At 37.8% G+C, this 24,544-nt stretch overlaps 1 protein-coding gene across 1 annotated transcript in view; it reads left to right on the top strand.

Annotated features, from left to right (window-relative positions):
* Nucleotides 1–17: 17 nt before the first annotated feature.
* Nucleotides 18–24,544, top strand: part of AIDA (axin interactor, dorsalization associated) — a 35,051-nt gene continuing 10,524 nt past the window's right edge. Inside the window, exons 1-6 of the mRNA XM_010973989.3 lie at nucleotides 18–299; nucleotides 7,675–7,744; nucleotides 13,662–13,715; nucleotides 14,103–14,157; nucleotides 19,314–19,377; nucleotides 19,686–19,792. Coding sequence (XP_010972291.1) covers nucleotides 190–299; nucleotides 7,675–7,744; nucleotides 13,662–13,715; nucleotides 14,103–14,157; nucleotides 19,314–19,377; nucleotides 19,686–19,792 — 460 coding nt within the window. The 5' untranslated portion in view covers nucleotides 18–189. The remainder of the gene's footprint in view (nucleotides 300–7,674; nucleotides 7,745–13,661; nucleotides 13,716–14,102; nucleotides 14,158–19,313; nucleotides 19,378–19,685; nucleotides 19,793–24,544) is intronic.

Below are 24,544 nucleotides of genomic sequence, written 5' to 3'. Positions count from 1 at the left end.
GCCGCTTCGGAGCCGCAAAGTTTGGCTGTGGCGGCAAATGGGCTTGGGCGGCTCCTTGGCGGGTGGCGGTGGTGGCCGTAGCGGTTCCTCCTGGCCCTGTTAATGTCGGGGCCAGGCCCGGGGAGGATGGCGCCCTAGAGCCCGGCCTTGCTGGGGTAGGGGCGGGAGGGGACGGGGTGGGGACCGGCCATGTCGGAGGTGACCCGGAGTCTGCTGCAGCGCTGGGGCGCCAGTTTTAGGAGAGGCGCCGACTTCGATTCTTGGGGCCAGCTGGTGGAGGCGATAGACGAGTATCAGATGTGAGTGACTAACCACGGGAGCGGGCCAGACCAGCTCCAGTCGACCGCCTCCCCCTTCTTTCTGTCGGTGTCTCTCATCACTGTATCTGCAGCCAAGGCTTCTCAGGGTGGGGCCCTGCAGGCACTGGGGCTGAGATCGCACTGGCCCCAGAGAGGCTTCCCTGTAGACAACGGTCCGCTCTCTGGGGTTTCTCGCCCTTCGCCCTCCGCCTCCGCAGGGCCAGTTGCGTGCAACAGGTAGCCCTGCTTTCCTTGGGCGCCGGCCCTATCAGGCTACCTACTTAGTTCCTTTCCACCGTTTCACGGGTCCCCCGCTCTGCAGTCAGTTTCCTTTCCTCCTTTCCTCCGCCTCTCTCAGGTTGCCGCCCCTCAATTTCTCTTTTGGAATCTCTGAGGAATACTTGTGTGTTCTCCGCCCACGTTCCAGGGATGAGTGGCCTTGCTCTGTGTACGGTGCCTTCCTCCTCCCATGTGGAGGACAGGAGGGAAATGAAGGCAATGGAGGGGAGGAGTTGCCCCCAGGAAGCAGCGAGGCCGGAGGTGGCTCATCAGCCCAAAGAAGCGTCCCCTCTCGCGCCCCTTCTCCACCCCGCTTTCTAGTGAGCCGTGTTTTCACTATTCACCTCGATTCCGTTTCGGTTTCTGGGACTGTTATTTGCTAGGCTGTGTGAGTCCCACCCACCCCCTCGCTCGGTTGCTCTGGGTGGAGTCCGCGCAGGATGTGAACAGAAGAGAGCAAAATGTGAATTAATAGAGCACGCACAGGAGCCACCACTCCCTCCTTGGGTTCTTCCTCCTTTTCCTGTGTATAATGTATAGCCGCAGGGTACATGTTAGTACCAGGTTCTTTGATCAACCCAAGTCCGATTTCTTTCCCTTTCTGGTTTCCTCCCAAAACTTCAGGAATGTTTTTAAAATTAAAAGACAAGATTTGCGTACATATATAATCTTGCATAGTTTCTTGCACATTTTACTGAAAAGTAAGAACTGCCTGCTAAAATGCTATTGTTTGCAAACTGTTGCCATTAATTAAGTCTTGGTTTAAAGCAAATTATTGTTTGAAACCATGTATAAGGAAAACAAATTTTTCTTTCTCCTCATTGTCTTTTGGAAAGAATACAGGATGGGTACTTGGAAGATCTGACTCCTTTATTCTTTCTCTTCAGTAGTTACTTGTTTTGATCTGACCATGAAGATAATTTAAATGTGTGGATGTTCTATATCTCATCTCACTGACTTTGAATTGCCTGTAGTTTAAAAAATCCCTGAGAACCGCCATGCTCTGGGCCATTTTGCCGTGTGTAACAACTACTGGCATTTGTTTTGCACTTTCTCTTGATTTCACCTGCTCTTGCAACTATTCAGTGAGAATATTATTATTCTTATTTTACAAATATTATTATTCTTGGAGGAAACTGAAGCTCAGGTTAACCAGATTATGTAGGGTCACAACATTATACCATTGAAATCTGGAATTTTTTTTTTCAGTTCCAGATCCTGTCTGCTATACTATCTAGTGCTTATGACATTTTTATTTAAGATGCATTGTGTAAATGAACTGGACAAATGAGAAGATTTCCTTCGTATCCTTCCACACTGTAGCCAGTTAGACATCCAGCACCCACATAAACTCATTCCGGGTGTTAACTAAACTTGCATATCCTGAAATCTCAAGCTGCCTCTCACTTGTGATGTGGTGGGACTTGGCAGCTGTTGTTACTCAGCAGCAGACCTCACCGTGGAAAGTGAAGAATACCATGTCCAATTGAAATCACAAAGGAAAACTGAATATGCAAGCTGTTCAGCTGGGAGTTCTAGAAACATCTCAATAAAGGAGTAATAGGCACGGACAAATCTATTGTTGAACCTCAATACTAACCTTGAACTTCACGATTCAGAGTAGTTCTCAACTTATGGTAAAAACTACCAGTGTCAAATCTGAATGGAAATGTGTGATGATTGGCTTAAATTTTATACACATACAGACTACACATAAAATGAGGTTGAATTTAAAATTAATATATTCAGAAATGAAGGTCAGTTGTCTTTTATTTGAATTATTTGTTTGGGGGAAAGGCTGTAGAAAAGGAGACCATTTAGAGGCCACTCAGTGATGTAAAAAGGAATTGACAGGATTACTCACTGACTGGATATTGAGGAGAGAAGGAGGAGGGGTCTAGGAGAACTGGCCTTTCTAACTGGGGAGGCAGGAATGAATTCATGGGATGGAGATGTTGGGGGAGGGAATGACCATGTTTGTACTAAAGGTAAGAATGTCGCAGCTTAAACAATTTCATCACTCAGCGAATGAAAGCTGGGCAATGTAAAAAGGGGTAAGATTTGATTTCCACCCTCAGAGTATGAGTCTAACCGAGGATTTTAGAGTATCTGGGTGTTGCTGCTGTGTACGTCTGAAAAGAGTAAGTGCTACCCTACTCCTTGCTGTTTCCTGAAGCCTGCTTCTGCTGTAGGGCTCTGTCCTTTTTCTGGAACACTCTTCCCCCACTGTCTGCTTGGGTCACTTGATCCCCTCCTTCAGGTCTTTTCCAACTATTGCCTTCCCTGGGAGGCCCTCTTCAGCCACCCTATTTAAAATTGCCCGTTTGAGCCTGCCGCCCGCTGCCACTCCCCCTGCTTCAGTCTTTGCAGTCCTGCTTATTTTTTTCCATAGTATTTATTACCATTTAAAATACAATATATTTTGTGTATTCATTTTGTTTATTGTCTCTCTCCCCACTTGAATGTAAGCCCTTTGAGGGCAGGGTTTATGAGGGGCTGTCTGGTTTGTTCACTACTGTAGACTTAGTGTCCAGAGTAGTACAAGGCTATTATTAAGTAATTATTCATTTAGATCTTATATAATTATTGTATTGTAGTGAATGGCTTGATCCAGGAGTATGCTCTGAGGGCATGAAGGAATGGATGCCAAAATACTGTTTGAAGATTTAAACAAATTATGTCAAAACTAAAACTGCAATCCAAAATACACGTGATGAATTCAAAGCAACTCCATCTAGCAGGCTACCTCTTTCAGCGACCTGGGGGTACCTGCCCCCTAACTTAGGGTACAGTGGCACGGACTGTGCTGCTCAGAATCAGATATGTCACAGGATCAGTCCTGAGGTTTTAACCCAGCACCGCAATAGCTTTATTGAGGTATAATTTACATACCATGAAATTCACCCATTTTACATGTACAGTCCACCCACTGTTCAATGAGTTTGAAGACTGGACAATCCCTGTTGTTAATCATCTTTATTATGCTTTATATCAGCGCTTCTCAAGGTAGGGTCTCAGATCCTTGCCGGTCTGCAAACTGTTTCTGGTCTGCAACGAGATGAAGAAATTGAGATTTAAGATTTAGAAACTTACAGCAATTTGACATCTTCACGATAGTTTTTATTGTGTTTTATAAAAGTATCAGCCTGAAACATACTGGGGGGGAAAAAAACTAGTCCTTCACTGTAGAGAGGAAGAAGCACTGTTTTTTGTCATGGGTTGCTGTGGGGTTTCTGTGGGTCACTTGTTTAGGGCTGTCAGTATATTTAAAACTCCCCCTGGGGGATGGTCCTGTATTACCTGTGGGCATCCTTGTAAGCTGAGGTTATTCTCTAGAGAAGAATATTTGATAGGTTTCTCACCTTTACTAATAGAATGTCTACTCTTTTCACCCGCTCGTCTGATAGCCAGAGCATGTGGATTTTCCCTCAGTGGACAGATTTATGTCTTACTTTGTCTTAAAATGGTGTAGTCATTTATGCATTTAGATAATTTTTTTGCCTAGGTTTTAAAAAAGTTTTTAAAGGTAACTTTATTGAGGTATAATTTATACATCATAAAATTCACCCATTTCACTTGTACAGTTCAGTGAATTTTTAGTAAATTTACCAAGTTGCGCAACCATCATTACAATCAAATTTTAGACCATTTCCATCATCAAAAAGAGATCCCTTGTGCCCACTTGCAGTCATTCCATATTCCCACTCTAGCCCCAGGCAGCCATCAGTCTATATTCTGTCTCTAAAGATGAAAAGAAGTGTTCTTGTCCGGACACTTCATGTAAATTGAATCATGTAGTATGTGCTCTTTTGTACGTGGCTTCTTTCATTTAGCATAATGTTTTTGAGGTTTTTGCATGTTGTGACGTGTATGGGTGCTTTGTTTCTTGTTACTGCTGAATGCCATTACGTTGTATGGATATACCACATTTTGTATCCATTCACTAGGTGATGGACATTTGAGTTGTTCCTACTTTTTGACTTTTATCATTAATGTTGATATGAGCCTTCATGTGTAAGTCTTTGTGTGCACATGTATTTTCATTATTCTTGGGCAGATACTTAGGAGTGGAATTGCTGGCTCATATGGTAAATTAATGTGTAATTTTTAAAGGGAAATTGCCAAATGGGTGTCCAAACTGAGTACCATTTTACATTTCTACCAAGCATATATGAGAATTCCTGTTCTCCACATTGATGGCATTTGCTAATGGATGTCTCTTTGATTAGCCATTCTAACGGGTAGGTAGTGTACTTGACTGTGGTTTTAACTTGCCCTTCACTTATGACTAATGATGCTGAGCATCTTTTCATGTGATGCTCATTTTCCTTGTAAATCTTGTTTGTAAAACATCTCTTCAAATCTTTTGCCCAATTTTAAAATTGAATTGTTTGTCTTTTAATAATTGAGTTATAAGGGTTCTTTGTGTATTTGGATATAAATCCTTGATCAGATATATGTTTCCTCCCATTTTCTGCCTAATTTGTTATGTTTGTTTTGTCTTGTGTTGCTTTTATTGACTACAACATACTTCCAAAAAAATGCACAATCATAAATGTACAACTCGATGAATCGTCACAAAGACAACACTGCTAAACAAAGGCAAGAACATTACTAAAGATTCCTCTCCTTCAGTTACACTCAGACCTATAGGCATAGATTTCCAAGAGCAAAGTTCAGTTTTGCTTGTTCTCAACCTTACAGAAATGGAACCATACACTATGTTCTCTATCTTGTTGCTTAATTTTAGAAAAAGAGCGTTCTGTTTGACTCTAACATCCTTGTCTACTGACTGTTAGCTCTTGAACAGGAGGTTAGAGCTACACCTTTTGTTCTGACAGTAATCCTGCGTAGGTTGTCACTATTAGTCTGTTGTGTGGAGAACTATTCAAATAAAGAGACTGTGCCGCACTGTAACGTCCCTGAGTTCAGGGATGTGTAATTGACATTGTTAAGTGTAGGCTGTGATTCCTAAAAAGAACTCCATGTAGATGGTAGGCCAGCAAGAGTTAGAAAGGAAACCAGGGACAGAACAAGGACAATGGCTATCTCTGTTTCTAATTGTACTCACCCCTGTATAAGATCCACAAAGAATGGGTCTATGAATGATAGTTGAGGAAAAATATCTTTGGGGGTTTCAGTGTTGGGGGAAAAGAAAGAAATGAATGGAAGCAATTTGATTAAGTAACATGATGGAGCTATCCTGGCAAATGTTAATGATTTTATGTAGGAGTTTCTTGCTTTTTGATAAGGAGGAGTCAACTGTTGCATAGATTGGATGGAAGCCATCAAGTGAACTTTACACCTGATCACTAAAGACGTGATTGTATAGAACAGAACTTCCATGTAAGACTTTTTGGAAGCTTGGAGAACTGTCTTTTGCAATGGCTTAGGAGGAAATCTAGCACTTGCTACCCTTTGTATCCCTGCCTCCATTCGCCACTCAGAATAGTATAGTATGCTTGGGAATTATAGTTTCAAATTCTGCCAGTTCCAACATGTTTCACCAAAAAATCCTTTGAATTCTTTGGGTTTTTGTCCCCCTCTGCAGATTTTTAAAAACTGAGATTAAATAGCACATAACGTGAAATTTCCCATAGTAAAGTTGTAGAGTTTGGTGGGTTTTAGTATATTCACAATGTTATGCCACCACCACCACTATCTAATTCCAGAATGTTTCCATCACCCCTGAAAGAAACCCTTTACGTGATATTGGTAACTTCCAATTTTCTCCTTTCCCCAGTCCCTGGCAACCACTAACCTGCTTTCTATTTCTAGTGATTTGCCTATTCTGGATATTTCGTGTAAATGGAATCATATACTATATGATCTTTTACGTCTAGCTTTTTTCATTTAACATAATGTTTTTGAAGTTCATCCATGTTGTAGCATGTATCAGTATTCCATTCCTTTTTATGGCCAAATAATATTCCATCGAATGGGTGCATCACATTTTGTTAATCCATTCATCAGTTGAGGGATATTTTGTGTAGTTCTGCTTTTTGGCTGTCACACATAATGCTGCTCCTGTGAACATTCGTGTAAGTTTTTTTGCATGAACATATTCTCTGTTCTCTTGGGAATATACCTAGGATTTTGAATTGCTGGGTTATGTGGTAACTCCATGTTTAACTTTCTGAGAAACTGCCAAACTGTTTTCCACAATGACTATACCATTTTACATTCCTACCGTCAACGTATAAGGGTTCCAATTTCCACATCCTTGCCAACACCCTTATATTTTTTTCTCCCTCTTTTTAAAAATTATACCCATCCTAGTGGGTATTTGTGGTTTTGATTTATATTTCCCTGATGACTAATGATATGATATTCATGTGATTATTGGCCATTTCTTTGGAGAAGTGTCTATTCAATCAAACCATTTACTAATTTTTTAAAGAGTTATTTGTCTTTCTATTGTTTAGCTGTAAGAGTCAATCCTTTGGTTTTTGCTGTCTCAGAAATAGCTTTGGTTCCTTACTGTAAGCTTAGACTTGTAACGCAGATCCATCCTTGAAAACTTACCCAATACCTAGCTGCTATTTTTAAGTATGATGATAAGTGGGCAAACAGTGATTTCCATGTCTGATTTGTAGAAGATTTTCTTTATTTTCCACAAAAAATGTTTTCAAAAGTATAATTTGATGGTGTCTTCACTTTTTCACAGCTGTAATTTGAACTAATCTTATCAGCAAATTAATGATAGACTGATAAAGTGTCTGTGGTTGATGCTCGCTGGAAGTGTTTAAGCAGAATCTGGACAACTGCTTATTGGCTCGTTCTAGAAGAAATTCATGCATACTAAAGAAAGTTGGACTAGATGTCATTTGAGATTCTTTTCAGCTCTAAGATTCTGTTTTTACTGCCTGGAGCTGAAATTTGTCCTAGTGAAATGGTATGAAAAGTATTATATCTTATTTTCATTGTCATTGTATAAAGAGTTTGATTCTAAAGATAACGTAGATTTATAGTTTGAAAACAGAAGACAGTATCATTGTACTTCATTGTCTGTTTTTTAAGATTTAAATTGTTTTACCTTGCCCTTGAGATGATTTGCTTTTCTTCAATTCTAAAGAATGTTTTTTTCTTCTTACAGATTAGCAAGACACCTACAAAAAGAGGCCCAAGCTCAACACAATAATTCTGAATTCACAGAAGAACAAAAGGTACCATTAAATAATCTCTAGATACGTCAGATTCCAAATGAAAAGGGTTGTCTTTTGAGTCCATTAAGCAAAAACAAACGAAAACCGTTATATTTAAGTACAGAGAATGATACTGATCATGCTTTGCAGAACATTAGGTGATCACTTGGAGATACCACATGATTTACCATGTAATAAATTTCTCACTTACTGAATTTCTTTACTCAGCCATTTAGCTTTGCTAAACTTTAATGGAAACCATTCACACTTTGGTTGGGGAGGGGGGATTCCAGAGACTGGAGTTTGATGGTGAGTAATTGCACCCCACCTCAGTGCTTACTTAACTCTGAACTTTCTTAACTCCTCCACCTCCTCTCAAAACAAGCAAACAAAAATGAAACCAAACCAAAACAAAACAAACAAAAAACCCACTGAAAAAAATTAGTTCAAGAATTTGGCATAAAACTCCGTCAGCAAAATAAATGCATAATGTTTCAAAATGTTTCAGTGGTGCTCTTTTTGCCTTGAATTAAAAGTTTAATGTGTCAGGTTGAGTCCCTGTAGTGCTAGAGACTGTGAAAAAGGGGATACTTTAAGAAACTTTACTTTAAAAAAGTGAGAAGTGAAAAAATTCACTGTTTGCTGGCTCAAGGTATCGAGTGTTAAGCCAAATTTTAAACTCTTAGATATTGAAAAAAATTGTCAATTTTCTTCTCATTTCTTAAGGAAAGACATTGTGAAAACCATGGTGACTTAATCTGCTTTCATTCTTTTTTTGTACAAGGGGTGGGAGTGGGAGTGATTTTTTTGCACACCTTTTAAGTAAGCCTGAACAAATTTGTTTCAGTCCTTAGACCCGTAGTCATTTGATTCTTCTTTATAAGAGTTCGGGGGAAAAAAAAAAACCCCAAAGATTAGGGTTAGGCCTATTTCTTACACAAGTTAGTATATTTGCACTTTAAAAATATTTAGTGTCTGTGTTATCTAGGATACCTTTATTTTGTATTTTAAAAAGAAATAGCACATTTAAAATTTGAAAGTGTTTATTTTTCTTTTTTCCTTAGTAATTGCTAATATCCACCATAGATTTAGGAAATTTAGGATTTTAGCCCTGCAAAATAATTACCAAAGAAGAAGTGTTAGTTTTGCGTAAGGAAGGGAACAAAGGCTGTACCCTTTGTCGCCTCTCTAAGATTGGTGAAATCTAAGAATTAATTAGGAAGTGATTAGCTGGCATCACAGAACTGAGTTAAAATACCTGCAGATTTGACCTAAGACATACTAAAATTGTAAAAAATGACATCAGAAAATGAGCGTTGTTACCTGATGATGATTAGACTAATGAGAAAAAATTAGCTTTTTCTTAATTTTCTTTAACTTTCTAAGGCTAAAGCTAGAGTTCGACAATGCTGTTTATTTAATCTTTAATGTACAGCTGTTCCTTACTAGGCACCTGGCTGCTGTCCTTTTTTTCAGCTAATACAGCTCTTACCCTCCATGAGGCCCAGGAGGCAGTGTGACTTAGAGGAAGGAGCCTGGGATCTAGAGTCAGAACACTTGGTCTTGAATCCTGGCTCTGTCTCTGGCCTTCACTTCCTTATTGTGAAATAAGGGATTAGATAACCCTAAATCATCTTGAAAGGTATCCCTAAATCTTCTAATGACCTCTGCCTTTGAGGTGTTCTGTCCTCTTCCTCTCCTGGAGGCCTGATTTCTGAGGTATCATTTATAATACCTGCCTAGGAGGCCTGTGTGGCTGCCAGTTGTGACTACAGAGAAGATTTCCCAGACATTATCTGGAGAACATTGACTCGGAAAAATTCATCGATGTTATTTGAATGGAGTTTGTGACTTGTCAGGGCTGTTAATATGTTAATGTATGTGTTGGATTTTTAAAGAGTTTGAGTAATGGAGTATTTCTTAAATTTGTTTGCTTTTGGAAGTCCCCCTCCTCCTCTCCTTATAGTGTTTCATTGGGTCTGGTATTCTGAAGAACATGTTACGGGATATTTTGAAACCAACTGTTAGGTCTGCAGAATGAATTGAATGCCAGACCTGGCATGTGAGCTGAAGGAGAAGAAACTCGACTTTTTTCCTTAAAAGAGGAAAATGGAGAATGTTCTTTACATTATTCTAAGCAAAATTGTTCTTTATGTTTTCTATTTTGAATTAGATTCTTTAATGCTTTTACCATTTTAAATGTTTTGGCAGTGACAAATTTTAGAATTATGCCAACCATTCAATAATTTGTGGAACTTTGAAAGAAGATGTTTTTAACACCATCTGTGTCTCTAAAGTGCTTTCTTAATGCCGTTTTTTACTCTCACAATAAGATTTCACAAATATTTGATGAATAAATGCTTTGTTGGCTCTTAGGTTATTGATATTTATTCATATATAATTGTTATTTTAAAAGAGGAATCCTACTTTTTGAGTGAATCTTCACAATATTTATTTTAAATCTAAAGAACTCTGAAGCAGAGAACTAGTGATCTCTCAGCTTTATTAACTGGTGATAAAAAAAATCTTCATATGGATTTTCTATTCATAATATTCTCAAAGATTTCTGGTGGAAAATAAGAAAGTTTATAATTCTAAAAAAAAAAAAAAAAGAAGGTTTATAATTCTTATTTGATCCTCCCTCATGATCAGTTGACTTAGCTTTCATTTCAGCTCTTAATAGTTTTGTCATTATAACAACTGGGTTTAGTAGCCAAAGAATGGCTGCCAAAAGCATTCATTCCATTAAATTCCCTGCTTTGGTGTAGTAGATTTTCTCATGTAAGTTTCTGGACAGAAGAGAACATCCTGTCTCATGATGCTTAGAAAGTTTTTCCCTGTTTTGAATCAAATCTAGTGGTAATGAGAATTCCAGCACTATATGCTTGTTTTATATTTTATAGGTCCCCCCTTTCCACTGCCTCCCCCTCCCTCCTTTTCTTCCCGGCCTCCTTCCCAGCTAGAAAGTACATGACTGGCTGTTTAAATCTAAAATATTAAGTCTGGATTGGGAGTATACGACTTTAACTATGCGTGTTTTTCAAACCTGTTTTTCCTGATGTAAATTAAATATGTTTCAGCAAAATTAATTTAACTTTTTAATCGTATGTGTCTCTTCCACCTTTTCCTTTAACTGCTCTTTTTGAGTTGTCGATTTCCCCAGCGATGACAAAGTAAAATAGCCAATATTCTGAAAACGAGAACGTTTTCCATTTCTATACCATGTTAGGCATAAGCAATTAATTTGAGTCAAGTGGTAATTATTTAAATCTTTCTAAAATTAAACTTCACTTACCTTCAGTGCTTAGTCAATGTGTATTAGTAGTCAATCCTTATATTCTGACACAAATGGCCTCGTGCTTAGTAAGTTTTCTGAACCATTTCTTTCTGAGAAAGGTGAAATAATTACAGTAGCAAGCACTTGATTTTGATGTCAATAAATGCTGCATGTTTTAAAAGTCATTGCTACAGCTGAAAATGATAGTGTTTCAGTCCTTTTTTAATACTGAAGTTGGGTGTGGTCCCTTAAAATAGTTATGAATAATGCCTGTTGGTATTTTGCCATAGTTCAGTAGATTCTGTGTAAAAAACTGTTGCTTCTGCTTAACTTGAAGAAATGTTTAAATTTAAAATAGGTTATTAGTGGACCCAGTTGTTTACATTTTACCTTAAAAGTTAGAAACATCAAATCAAGTGTAATGCATAGTAAAGAAGGCAAGGGCGTTAACTAGTATTTTGAAAGACTTACTCATTGATACATTTCCCTTAATACAGACAAGCCTTTTTAAAAATCATTTTTAAAATAACATAAAAAGTATGACCAAGTGGTTTTAAAATAAGAGTATTGCTTTGTTGTATGTATTGCTATTCTATAGAAGGCATTAATGTCTAGGGCAAATTGCTTAACCTGTCTTCCGTTTTCACAGCTATGAAATCATATCTAACTTATAGGATTATAGTCAGGATTAAATGAATTAATGTGTGTAATTACTTAGGAGAGGCTCTCACTTAGTAAGTGAGTGCTCAATAGTTGTTAGTCATTACTATTACCATGTAATCATATTTAAAATTTTTAACTAGTTTTGTCAGATTTGAGTGGTTTATTTGACAACAGTGATTCGGGGGTATTAGATTTTATGTGGAGAAGACTGTTGCTGGTTCCTCTACAACAGCTATTTGAGAGGGTGAATAAATTGGTGCTCATCCTTGAACTCTTCTGCAGTAATTATATTAAATGTAATACTTAAATGTAAATTTTCAGAATAAAATTTGGCATTTTCTAAACTCTTATACTAAGATTAAAAGAAATCTTTGAAGATTTTGGAGGTAGTTAAATATTATTACTTGTTCCTTGGCCAAGAGTCATAGCTTTTGCTCAGCAGTGGTTTATTTTGTGAATTGCTGTCCTAGCTGTCCATTGTCCGTATGATAATTGCGAAGTGCCTGCTAGCCTGAGTGCCAGGGACCAGGATAATACTTGTTATTCCTCTTTGCTCCTCATTTATCATCCAAAGAAAACTGACAAAAGAGAAAACCACCAAATCTAATGGATTAAACTTTTGCAGGTCATCAGTATGTGTAAAAAACATCTTTTTTAGAATATTTTATTGTGAAGGTATTGCAAATATTGCACATACATACTTCACTTTTATAGTCTGAATTTATTCCTAATAAAGAGTTAATGTCTTTTTTGGAAGGATTTCAAAGTCTCGTTGGGCATAATTCAGCTGCCTGCTCTTGCAGCGTTTTCTTCTGTGGGTCTCCTCCTTTTCCTTTTCACCCTGGTCATTCATGTTCTGGTTCTGCTTACCATTGACCGGGACAGTTGAAATAGCCTGAGTGATCTTGCCTTTAGTCTTTTCCATTTTCTGCTTTAATCTATGGATACTGTTATCATGGCAGTCTTATTGCAGGGCGAATCTGATAGTCATTCTTCTGTCCAAAAACTATCTGCATAATTTATTGCTAACGTAATAACAGATTCCCCAGCTACTCATAGAAGGTCCCGTTCGTAATGACCCCCCTCACCCAATACACATACGTATTTCACATTTCAAGCCTGTTTCTCCCTGCTTCAGTTTGGGACTTTAGACAATGGAACTATGACAGTTTTCTAAGTTCTTTAGTTTTAGAAATCCTCCCAGTCGTTGGGGCTTGATTCCTAATACAGATTCTTGTCCTGTTTCTCCAGGACATATGTAACAGCTTACTTTGCTGAGGTCTGTAGAATCAAGTGCCTCTGCTTTACATGACAGTGATTCTGTACGTGTCTTATATAGTAGAAACATGAGGCTACTAAAAGCAAGGACTATGTCCTATCACTTATATTCACCCTTTAAATCGTGTCTGAAGCTATCATCAAAGCAAACTTGATTTAAAATTAATGATACAGGTGAACTTATTTACAAGACAGAAATATACTCACAGACATAGAAAACAAACTTATGGTTACCAAAGAGGAAAGGGGAAGAGGATAAATTAGGAGTTTGGGATTAACATACACATACTACCATGTATAAAATAGATAAACAACAAGGACTATTGTATAGCACAAGGAGCTGTATTCAACATCTTGTAATAACCTATAAAGGAAAAGAATCTGAAAATATATATATATATATGAACCACTTCACTGTATACCTGAAACTAACACAACATTGTAAATTAACTATACTTCAATTTAAAAAAAAGTTAAATAAAAAAAAAATTGGTTGTGCCACTTTAGGTCAGGAGCAAACGTATACTCACCTTCTCTGCCTGATCCCAGCCCTTTGCCTCCTGTTTCTCATTTCCAAAGTCTGCAAGATGGTATAAAGAAATAAAATTTAACTTATTTTTTAAAATTATTGGTCGCTTATCAATAAAAATTAACTTGATGATATTGACAACTAACAGTTATAATGTATTTGGTATTTATAGCTTTCTCTTTTTCCTACAGAAAACCATAGGCAAAATTGCAACATGCTTGGAATTACGAAGTGCAGCTTTACAGGTAAATAGGTACTCCCCCCAACTTTCTAATATAAGGGAAAGAAATTGTGAACTACCCTGATAAAATGTTAGGCATTCATGCCAAAAGCAGTATTGTCTCAGAAAAGTTTTATAACAGTAGGAATCCATGGGTTAAACTCATATTAAAAATTTTAGTTCATATTTTACATAGTAAAAATAAAAAGTGACTTCAGTTTTTTCTGTTTTTTTAGCCTAAACATTCCAAAATTACAGAAACAATAATCAATTTGGAACTTCTTATTTTCTATTGAAAGCAAGAAATAGATTCATTTATTTGGGCTGCTTTTTGAATACTTAGTCAACCACTTAAAAGACATAGGGCACAGTGAAATCTTTGCAATAACAAGATATAATATGCATATTTTAGTCCACACAGTCCCAAGAAGAATTTAAACTGGAGGATCTGAAGAAGCTAGAACCAAGTAAGTTTATTTTACATTTTTGTATTTTTTAGTGATACTCCTTTAGAAAAATAAATATTTAAGCTATTATAGATATTGACTCTTTAGCATAGATGCTGATTAATTTCTGTTAATATCTAGTCCTATGTGATTTTTTTTGTGCTTTATAATTCCCATAATATTTATAGGAATTATTATTTGGTTCATCTTTACTGTAGAATATGAAAAATTATTTGATTCTAGATTGTACTTCATCTGTGTGTTTTAACCTTTGTTTCGTTTTAATCACTTTAGTAAGACTACAATTATTTTGGTAAATATGTACAATAGAGTCTGCTGGAGAATACAAAGTTATAGTCATTGATGCCTGTTTATGCTGCATGTCACTGAAAACTGCGTCCAGCTGTTGGATCTGCTCTATAAAACTTTTCCCTGTTGTCCTCGTTTTCCTTTCCCTTCCTGAAAGTTTTTTTGAAGTAAACCATTTCTTCAAATATTTTGGTGGTTAGGATGCTGCCAGATAAAGCTTTTTTGCTGGTTCAAATGAATGTTCTTTTAGAGGAAATGTTTGCAATGTAGGCAAAGGCACAGGTATTGAATATCACCACAGTCAATTTTAGGACATTTTTATCACCCCATAAAGAAACCCTGTGTCCATTAGCATCCACTCATTTCCCCCAAGCTTCCCCCAATTCCCAGCCCTAGGCAACCACTAATCTACCTTTTGTCTCTATAAATTTGTCTCTTCTGAACATTTCATATAAATAGAGTCATACAATATATAGTCTTTTGTGACTGGCTATATATAAGATTATTTTAAAAAAAGCACATTGATGGCTTTAACAAAAGATTTTAGCTACAGTTAGGATGTCTGAATTATATGATGTTTCTAAAGAAAATTATAGTGTTCAATTTTTTAGATAAGAATAATTAGGATTTGGGATCCTTATTTAGTCACTGTTTTCCAGTTCTTTTCAGTTTGTTTCCAAATAAAACTTAACAGTATTATAGATACATAGTATAACTGTAAAGATTGTAAAGGCTTATACTCAAAATTATCTTTTTGCATAGACACACTCAGTTATTTTTCCTACTGCCTCATAGAATCTCTCCCTGGTAATAATGGTTAGCATTTTTTAGAGTAGCAGCGATGTGCCAAGCCCTCAGATAAATCGTCTCAACTGACACTTGTCCATGTCTTACACTTGTCTTACAACTTGTAAATGCCAGAACCAGGTTTTGGCCAGGGTTCTAAGTGATCTCAAAGCCTGTGTTCCTACCACTGCACTCTGTTATTAATATTTGTAACGGTGCAATATTGACTTCAGTCCTAAACACCATAGTTCTTCAGTTCAAGCACCTGAGAGATTATTGACCCATGTCTTAGTGGAAGATTGGACTAAAATCTGGATTAGTCCTCTATTTTTGTTTGGTTTTTTTAAGATTTGGGGTGGGAATGGAAAGGAAAGAGTATTGGGGGTGAGGGTCAGCTCAGTGGTTGAGTGTGTGCTTAGCATGCACAGGGTCCTGGTTTCAATCCCCAGTGCCTCCACTAAAAAGAAAATTAAATAAACAAACCTAATTACCACCACCTCCCCCCCCCCAAAAAAGGAAAGATTATCATTAGGAATCATTTTGTTATATTTTGAATTTATATAATGCTTTTCATTTGGACTTCTCCCTTCTTGGTACTTAATTATCTTTTTAGATGATTTTATCTGCTGTTGCCTCTTAAAGGAACATAAATGTGAATATTGCATCTCAGGATACATACAGGATATGCTCTGTAATTAATTTTGAATTTATATGATCTAGGCAGTTGTCACGAGTTAATTATTTTATCAGAATTAAACATTTTCTACAGATTGGTGTTTGACTATATTTCAGACTGTGTTCTTAGTCAAGCTGGCCTCTGCCTCTTCTAAGAATGTAAGGAAAGGAAAATGAATGAATGACTGTATCTTTCAATATGTTGGACTTGGTTTATTGTGCTATTGTATTTTTCCTTCAGAGTTTTTAAAATCTCTTGATAATCCTGTCTGAAATTCATACTAAACCTAAGATCTTGAAAGTAACTAGTTATTTAATTTTTTTACATTAATCCTTAGTAATATATTACTTCTTAATCATATCCCTCCATTACTGTAAAGTTCCCTTCCATTAATTCATCTTTCAGGGCCCCGGAGAAACCCCACCTCTCTCTGAAAGCTTCTCCACTCTCCCCAGCCGTAATTACACTCTGCTGCACGCCCTTTGTAGGAGCGTTTTTATATCCACCATCGTGGTCTTCCCTATATTAATTAGTCTCACATTTATTTCTCTCCTCAAGAAGATTGTGAATAACCTTTGTATTTCCCCCACAGAGCGTAATTCAATGCCTTGCCTATAGTATGAACTTGGGAAACTTTTAAGTTGAATAGAGTTGAATGTCTTCAGGGAATGGTCTCCCATAATTAAAAAAAATAATCTTTCAGATGGGAAGCACTTGCTCATTTTGCCTACCACAAAAACAAAAAAAGTCAGCCACAAAAGAAGGGCACATTTGATGTTTGTGTGTGTGTGATTTTTAGAGTGTAAGCTTCAGGAGGGTGGCAGTCCGTGGTCCGTGAGAGCGCTGGGAGTTCTGAGTTTTCACCGGGAGAGTGCGCATCACGCCTGCCATTCAGGGGGCCTGTGTGCGTGCGTTCTACTGAACCAGCCGGTTAGTCCCCAGCCCGTGGTGGACTCCGTGCTCAGGATAACACCTTCCATGACATTAGTAGCTGGCTTCTCCTCTTTTCTAAATCCTCCTCAAATATCAATATGAGTATCCAAGGAAAAATCCTACGTAAAGTTTATGTAAAACCCTATTTTAAAAGGACATTAGAATCCCTGTTATTCCATAGTTGGTGAAAATGGAAGCCTGTCCTGCAATTACAGAAAGTGAGAAAGGACCTGTTATTTTTCTTCCAAAATTATTCACACAAATTAAATATCTGATAAAGTATATATATCTGATATCTGATACAGTATATATGCTTGTAATACAAAATAAATTAGAGGCTATGAGGCCAGAATAAACATTTCCTTTCCAAAGCATTGAAACCTAAGAAAAGAAAATACCATTTAATTCTTGTATTATAATACAAATTCAAGATGTTCTTGATAACTAACATGATTTTCAGCTTTTTTATTGATGTTTTATACATATTTTAAGGGTTGATTTTCCCTTTATTATTAAAATATGATTATTTCTAATATGAATATACATTTTTTTTGTCACTCATTCTCCTGTTCTCAGTATCTAGCACAATACCACGTAAGTGATTAATTGATATTTTAATTGAATGAGTAGTTTACTCACAGTCAGCAGTCATGCACCAAGTTTAGGAAGGATATGCTTATGATTTTAAAAATAGTGCTTCTTAGGGAAATCTGGAATAGTAGGATTCTAGTCAGCAAGACAGGGAAAACTATGGAGAGACTAAGTCACTGTATAGTAATGTAGGCTTCTACTTTTATGGTATTTAAATTTTTCCTATTCAATTCCATATACTATGTTATTTAATTTCATTCTCTCAACAGTCTGTGAAGGAAGTGGTATTCCGATTTGAGGACTAGGGAAACAGACTCAGAGTAGTTATGTGAATGCTCGAGTCATTGACATCATTGAAGGGCTGAGATCTGGTGTCAGATCTTTTGTCACTTCCCCCTTACTTATCAGACCTCAGCTATACAGTCCGTTTCAGTCCTTGAACAAGCCCAGCCAGCTCCTGCCTAGAGCTTGCTGTTGCTCTAGCCTGTTCTCTGATACTTGGAGAGCCCTTGCCCCAGGGCTCCTTATGGACGTTTCCACTCATCCAGGTCATATGGGTCAAGTGTCTTCTAATAACTCATCTGTGAGAGGCCTACCCTGTTCACCTCAGCGGGAGTTGTCCCTCTACTCTGCTCACACAGGCATCGTCTTTGTTCCTTTTGTAACACGAATCACAGCCTTACGTTAGCTTGTTTATTTGTCGGCTTATGATTGTCTGCTCCTCCTGACTGGGGGGAGCCCTCTGTCTCAGTCACACCACATCTTTAGCACCTGAAACAGTCACTGAGCACTCAGTGCACATCTGTTGAGAGGTAGAATGACAGTAAGAGTTGGAGGGAGAGGCAGAGAGAATAAGAAGGAATGAGACTGTAGACACAAGTCTCAGACTTCTCTCTCTGCAGGGCTTAATAAGAGTGCATCTTTTAGAAGAAGTCTGATAAGCACGTCTAACTAACACAGGGATCTCCTTTTTGGGGACAACGATGTGCCATATCTACTTTAGCTCTGAACTGCAAGACTCCAAAACTAGAGAGACTGAATTAGTTGTGTACGAAATCCCAGGAACATTTTGGATTGCCCTGTTTATGCCATTACTTCACCCTCATATAATTTCAGATAGTTACTCGGACTCCGCACAGCCAGATGTGAAGCACTGAATTACATACAGTACCTCTCCAAATGTAGGCAGAGCTGTAGAACATCTCTCTTTAAGTGTACATGCCAGGACATAATCACTGACCACAGCCATAATACAGGAGGTGGTACCATGCTGTTTGAAGACTTCTTTTGAGGATAAATCCCTCTTTGTGTGTGTGTGTGTACACCCATATGAATATATGTACATATATGCATGTATATATTACATATATAATAAACGATTATAAAAGACGTATGAGAATGATAACCTCACTACTGCAAATTTTACCACTTTTAGGAAGTGGAGGGGAAATCAAATCAGGACCTGGAGTAAGATGTGCCCCTGTACCTCTCACTGGCCAGGCTTGACACCGATCTTTTAAAGTATTCCAGGAGGAGTTAGTCTGTTTTCTCTGGTTCCCCGTGTCTCCCCTTGGACTTTGTACATAGAAGAATTATTTTGGGGTTCGTTTTCCTGAGGGCTGTGAGACTCTGGAAGTTACTGTCCGTGGAGATCTGACAGTACTCTGAAATTGCTAGTGTTTGGAGCACACGATGGATGTTTTCACTTTGCTAAGACTTCCAGTGGACAAATGTACTGTGGCTCTAGGTGGTGACACAGTTAGGAATTTTTTTTAAAAAGTATTAATAGGCAAAGTAAACTTGATTCAAAATCAGTCATTTGTAATAAAAGTTTTTATTTTGATTCCTTGAAGAATTCATGTCTTTCTCTTTTTAATTCTAGTCCTAAAGAATATTCTTACATATAATAAAGAATTCCCGTTTGATGTTCAGCCTGTCCCCTTAAGGTAAAATAGATAAGCACCAATATTTGTTTTCTTATTGTATCATCTTATTTTATACCTATTTTTCAGGTATTTCTGGATTTTTTTATATCAATGTTGGTATCATCAATATCATTGATAGCAATATATTAACACTTTTAATTGACACAACATTGTAAACTGACTATACTTCAATAAAAATATATTAAAAAAACATTTTTATGTCAGCATTTTTTTATATGAACATTTTGCCTAGGAAATGAGTAGCTATGAGGCTTCTCTAGTATATTTAGTTTTGTAGCTCACTATTTTTTCTGACTTTTTGCATGTAGAAGAATTTTAGCACCTGGTGAAGAAGAGAATTTGGAATTTGAAGAAGAAGATGAAGAGGGTGGTGCTGGAGCAGGGTCTCCTGATTCCTTTCCTGCTAGAGTTCCTGGTAGGTATCACTTGTTAAAAATACACATTACTTAACTCAGTCCAAGGTCCAGGTGTTTGGAACTTAGTTTGGTACTTGCTAGTGGGGAGTAAAACTTCTCCAGGGCTCATGCCATCTTAAGTAAATTTTTATGGTCATAAAATTATGGTCATATTATCGGCAGTGGCTGTTTTATAAGTACAGTCTAAAAGTATATTTCTGTGTGTGTCGAGGTCCCAGAGACCACCCTCAGTTCCCTGATTCACTAGGAGGACTCCCAGGACTCAGCGTGCCCTTGTGCTCACAGCTGTGGTTTACTGCAGGGGAAAAATACAGGAACACAGTCAGCAAAGGGAAAAGGTACAGGAGCAAAGTCTGGAGGAAACCAAGTGCAAGCTGTCAGGAGTCCTCTCCCAGTGGAGTCACATAGCTTGTGCTTAATTCCTCTGGCAGCAAATTGTAACACCACATGTGAGACGTCCCCTGGGGAAGCACGTTGGAGACTCCGGGGCTCAGAGCTGCTACTGGGCGCTGACCACATAGGCACCCTCTGCCCAGCACTGACCGGAATTCCAGACCCCAGGAGGAAGGAAGCTGTTTAGCATGAACCATCTTGTTTGCCCAAATAGCTTAGGCATAGTGACCATTCTTATCAGGGAGGGGGTGGGGAGAACCCTCCCAAAATCCAGATCCCCAGACTCTATAGTCAGGGGCCAACCTTGAAATCAGGCCTTTCTAATAATAACCATCTCAGGCTTGCTTTGCTCCTCTTTTCTGCGCACGAGGTGAGCACTTCTTTAATTCATCAAGTCGTGCTTGCTAACAATTAGACCCAAGGAGGACGGGTCCTGAGCAGATGCCCTTGCCTTCCCGTCTCGTTTTAGGAAAGCAAATAATGTACAGCAAGCCTTTTGTATTTACAGACGATCTGGGTGAGGACCTTGCCTCCCTGTGAGTGACCGAGGCAGGCACCCTGGATACATTTCCTGCCTCTCCCAGTTACTGTTCTGCTCCGTTCTGTTCTTGTACAGCACACAGTTTTCTTTTCTGATAAACTAGTTCACTTTCGGAAGTATAGTAATGGGCTGTAATATTGTGATACATTTTAAAGTAGACTCCAGAAGCTTTAAAATACAGTTATATACAGTTAATGTGTCATCCAGATAACTTTCTTGCTAATAAAAATACAGGCATACCTTGGAGATTTTGCAGGTTCCAGGCCACCACAGTTTTAAAGTAGGTTTTGCAAGAAAGCAAGTCCTGTGAGTTTTTTGGTTTCCCAGTGCATTTAAAAGTTATGTGTGCACTATACTGTGGTCTGTTAAGTTTGCATGATGTCTAAAATGCACATACCTTAGTTAAAAAATGCTTTATGGCTAAAAAGAAGCTAACCATCATCTAAGCCTTCAATGAGGCGTGTCTTTTTGCTGGTAGAGGGTCTTGTCTTGATGTTGATGGCTGCTGACTGATCAGCAGTGGCTGCTGATGGTTGAGATGGCTGTGACAACTTCTTAAAATAAAACAACAGTGAAGTTTGCCATCTAAATTGACTCCTCTCTCAGTTTCTCTGTAGCATGCAATGCTGTTTGCTACCATTTTACTCATAGTAGAACTTCTTTCAAAATTGAAATCAATTCTCTCAAACCCTGCCACTGCTGCATCAACTAAGTTAACGTAATATTCTAATTTTTTTGCTCTCATTTCAATAATCTTCATAGCGTCTTCACCAGGAGTAGATTCCATCTCAGGAAAACCACTTTCTTTGCTCATTCATAAGACAACACCTCCTCTGCTAAAGTCTTACTGTGAGATTGCAGCCTCTGCTTCTAATTCTCGTCCTCTTGCCTTTTCCACCACGTCTGCAGTTACAGTACTCACATCAGAGATCACTGACCACGGATCACTGTAACAAATATAATAATAGTGAAAAGTTTGAAATAATGCCAGGATTATCAAAATGTGGAAACACAGAGACACAGAATTAGCAAACTCTATTGAAGAGAATGGCACTGATAGGCTTGCTCAGTGCAGGGCTGCCACAAACCTTCGATTTGTAAAAAATGTACCATGTGCAGAGTGTAATAAAGTGAAGCACAGTAAAGTAATACAATAATAATACTAATACTGCAGTGTCTCCAGTACCGCTTGGGGAGGAGGCGTTATTGGGTAGGAGCAGCAGACTCGAACCAACAGACACCAGACTTGGGTCTAATCTCTATTACTGGTTGCACCTATTCTTAAACCTGTCTGAACCTCCATTTCTTTATCTATAAAATGGGATGATAATAGTGTCTAACTCAAGGTTTCCATGAAGATTACACAGGGTACTGCATATAAACATTTTAGCCCAGCCCCTGGCAGATCCTGAATCTTAGTGAGGTGGTTATTCTCATCATCATCACCTTCCAGTGGAGACAACAGTGCCTACACTGTAGGATCGTTGGGGAAATCACAGGCACTACAGATGGGAGCTGTTACTGTTAGTAATGTTTCTTTGGTATGAGGGCATTATTCCTGGTGTTCCTTGCTTTATGAAGAGAGAGGTGTATTTTTCTTTTGTCATACGTGTAGGAAATTTCAAAATTGCTGAGATGGTGAGAGAAATCATCTTGCTGTTTGACTGACTAGTTGTTATTCCCTTTTCAAACCACATGTTGTATTGTAGTTGCTGTAGCTTCCAGGATTGTAAACTTTTATCTGATTTGGTTGTTTGCTCGCTTGCTGTACTTCCGTAGCAAACAGGATCCCTAAAACAGATGATGTAAACCACGAAACAGACAGATCGATGTCTTTACGGGTTCAGGTTGTTGAGCTGAAAAGAAACTTCTGCCATAAATTAAATCCATTTGCTATATAAGATTAAGCCCAAACGGAATAGATTTTTGTGTTCTGATATAACACTGCAGTATTTCATGTCATAGGTACAGAAAGCTTACTGAACCCTTCTGTTCTCTGAATTTCTCTTCCAGAAGAGCACATGTCGTTTACTCAGCTGTATTGAGTTTGGGATCATTACTGTCCAGGGCCTAGGAGTGTCATTAAGAAATAACTTGTAAAATTGTGTTCATTGAAATAGCAAGATCACATGGAACTTTTAACAACTGTAAAGTAGGGAACATTTTCTTTTCTTTGTTACTCTAAGAGAATCCAAGATTTCAGTAATGCCTTGGCTGTGTCTGCATTTTGGTGGCAAGGTGGTTCTAGGAATTGTGACTTGTTTCCTTTTAATTTATTATCTTTGTTTTTATATAATTCATTGAATTGTAAGTTTGTCGTGGCCTTTTTTTAAGGCCTGAACATTTATTGGCAGTGTTCACTATAAAGGTATTAAAATCGTAAGCCCAAGAAATACAAATTTAAAAAATAGCCCAAGACACAAATTTCAAGATTTTCTTACTGAATGACATAATTAAACTCAAACACAGGCTTAGCAGTTTCAAAATTACACAAATGTGTTGGTTTCTAGAGCTCTTACATAGGCTTAAATATGCATAAAAACGTTTACTTTTGAAACTAAGAAAATGAAATTTACCTGTTCGATGTGAAACCTGTGCTTGGTTTTTGCTGCACAAGTACTCAGTTCTGAGTTGAACTTGAGAGATAAGCAAATGTGTATTTCTTTTTCAGATGAAATGAGATGTTTTCTTGCTCATTCATATGAGAAGTTGAAAATTGCAACAGAAATGTTCAGTGCTTTCCTCTGAATATCACAGAAATACTTCACAGAAATCCAGAGCATGTCTAGGGGCCCAGCGGTAAATATTATCGTAAGTGTACAGTTAGACCACAGCTCCCGAAGTTTTTCTCATCTCCCTAATTTGTCAAGTGCTCAGGCTAGGCAGAAGAATCAGAGAAAGCCTTCCTCACCCAGGCATTTATTTGTGTATAAAGGGAAGGAAAATACTCTGATTTTGTCCTCTAGTTCTCCAGGCTGGTTTTTCGTAAGATTTGAGACTTACTGATATTTTTCCTCGCTCTCAGGCCTAAACAGTTTTGGAAACATTTCAAAATTTCCTTTTACAACTGATTTTTTTTTTCCTTATAAATCCAAGAATCCTATTACTTGAAGTTAAAGGGTTTTCTTCGGAGCTTTGCAGAGACTGGTTCATATGAAACGTCTGTTAAATAGACTGTGGTCTGCAGCCCTCATCTTCAAAGCACCCAGCCACATCCGGCCTGTTCTTTCTTGAAAGTACTCTGGCAACTCAGCCTTTCAACTCAGACACCTGTGGGGAACTCCTCCTTGCCCTCTGTGGGGAGTGATGGATTGCCCTTTTCAAACTAGCATTTCTGCATGCAGCATACGCCCACTGACTCATTCCAGACTGTGGATGTGTGTTTATTAAATTACTTTTTTTCAAAATGTGATATAGTGACACTTCTAAGTCAATCATGTGTGATGGGTCAAATGACATATTTCTGGTAACAGAAAGACTAAAATGAAAGTAAATTTCTAGTAGCTCTTAATAAAGAAAATTAAATAGGAGTCAGTGTACCAATACACTCACGTATACAAACAACTTTAATCAGGTATGATTTTTAATTTCACAGACCTAGATAAAATATTACTGAAATGATAATGGCCCCTAAGATTCTTGTCAAACTTTTAAAGCAATTTTTAAAATGAAGAAACTTCTTATAAGTTTTCACTCTTTCTCTTGAAAGAAAGGAACCCATGTTCCTCATTAGCTACACAATAAATTACTAGCTAAAAGAAATTATGTATATATATTCAAATATTTTACCACAATTTCTACCTCTAAATTGAATTCA

This window comes from Camelus bactrianus, chromosome 23 (assembly GCF_048773025.1).
Source record: "Camelus bactrianus isolate YW-2024 breed Bactrian camel chromosome 23, ASM4877302v1, whole genome shotgun sequence".
Taxonomy (NCBI): domain Eukaryota; kingdom Metazoa; phylum Chordata; class Mammalia; order Artiodactyla; family Camelidae; genus Camelus; species Camelus bactrianus.
This window is presented reverse-complemented; position numbering and strand designations above follow the sequence as displayed.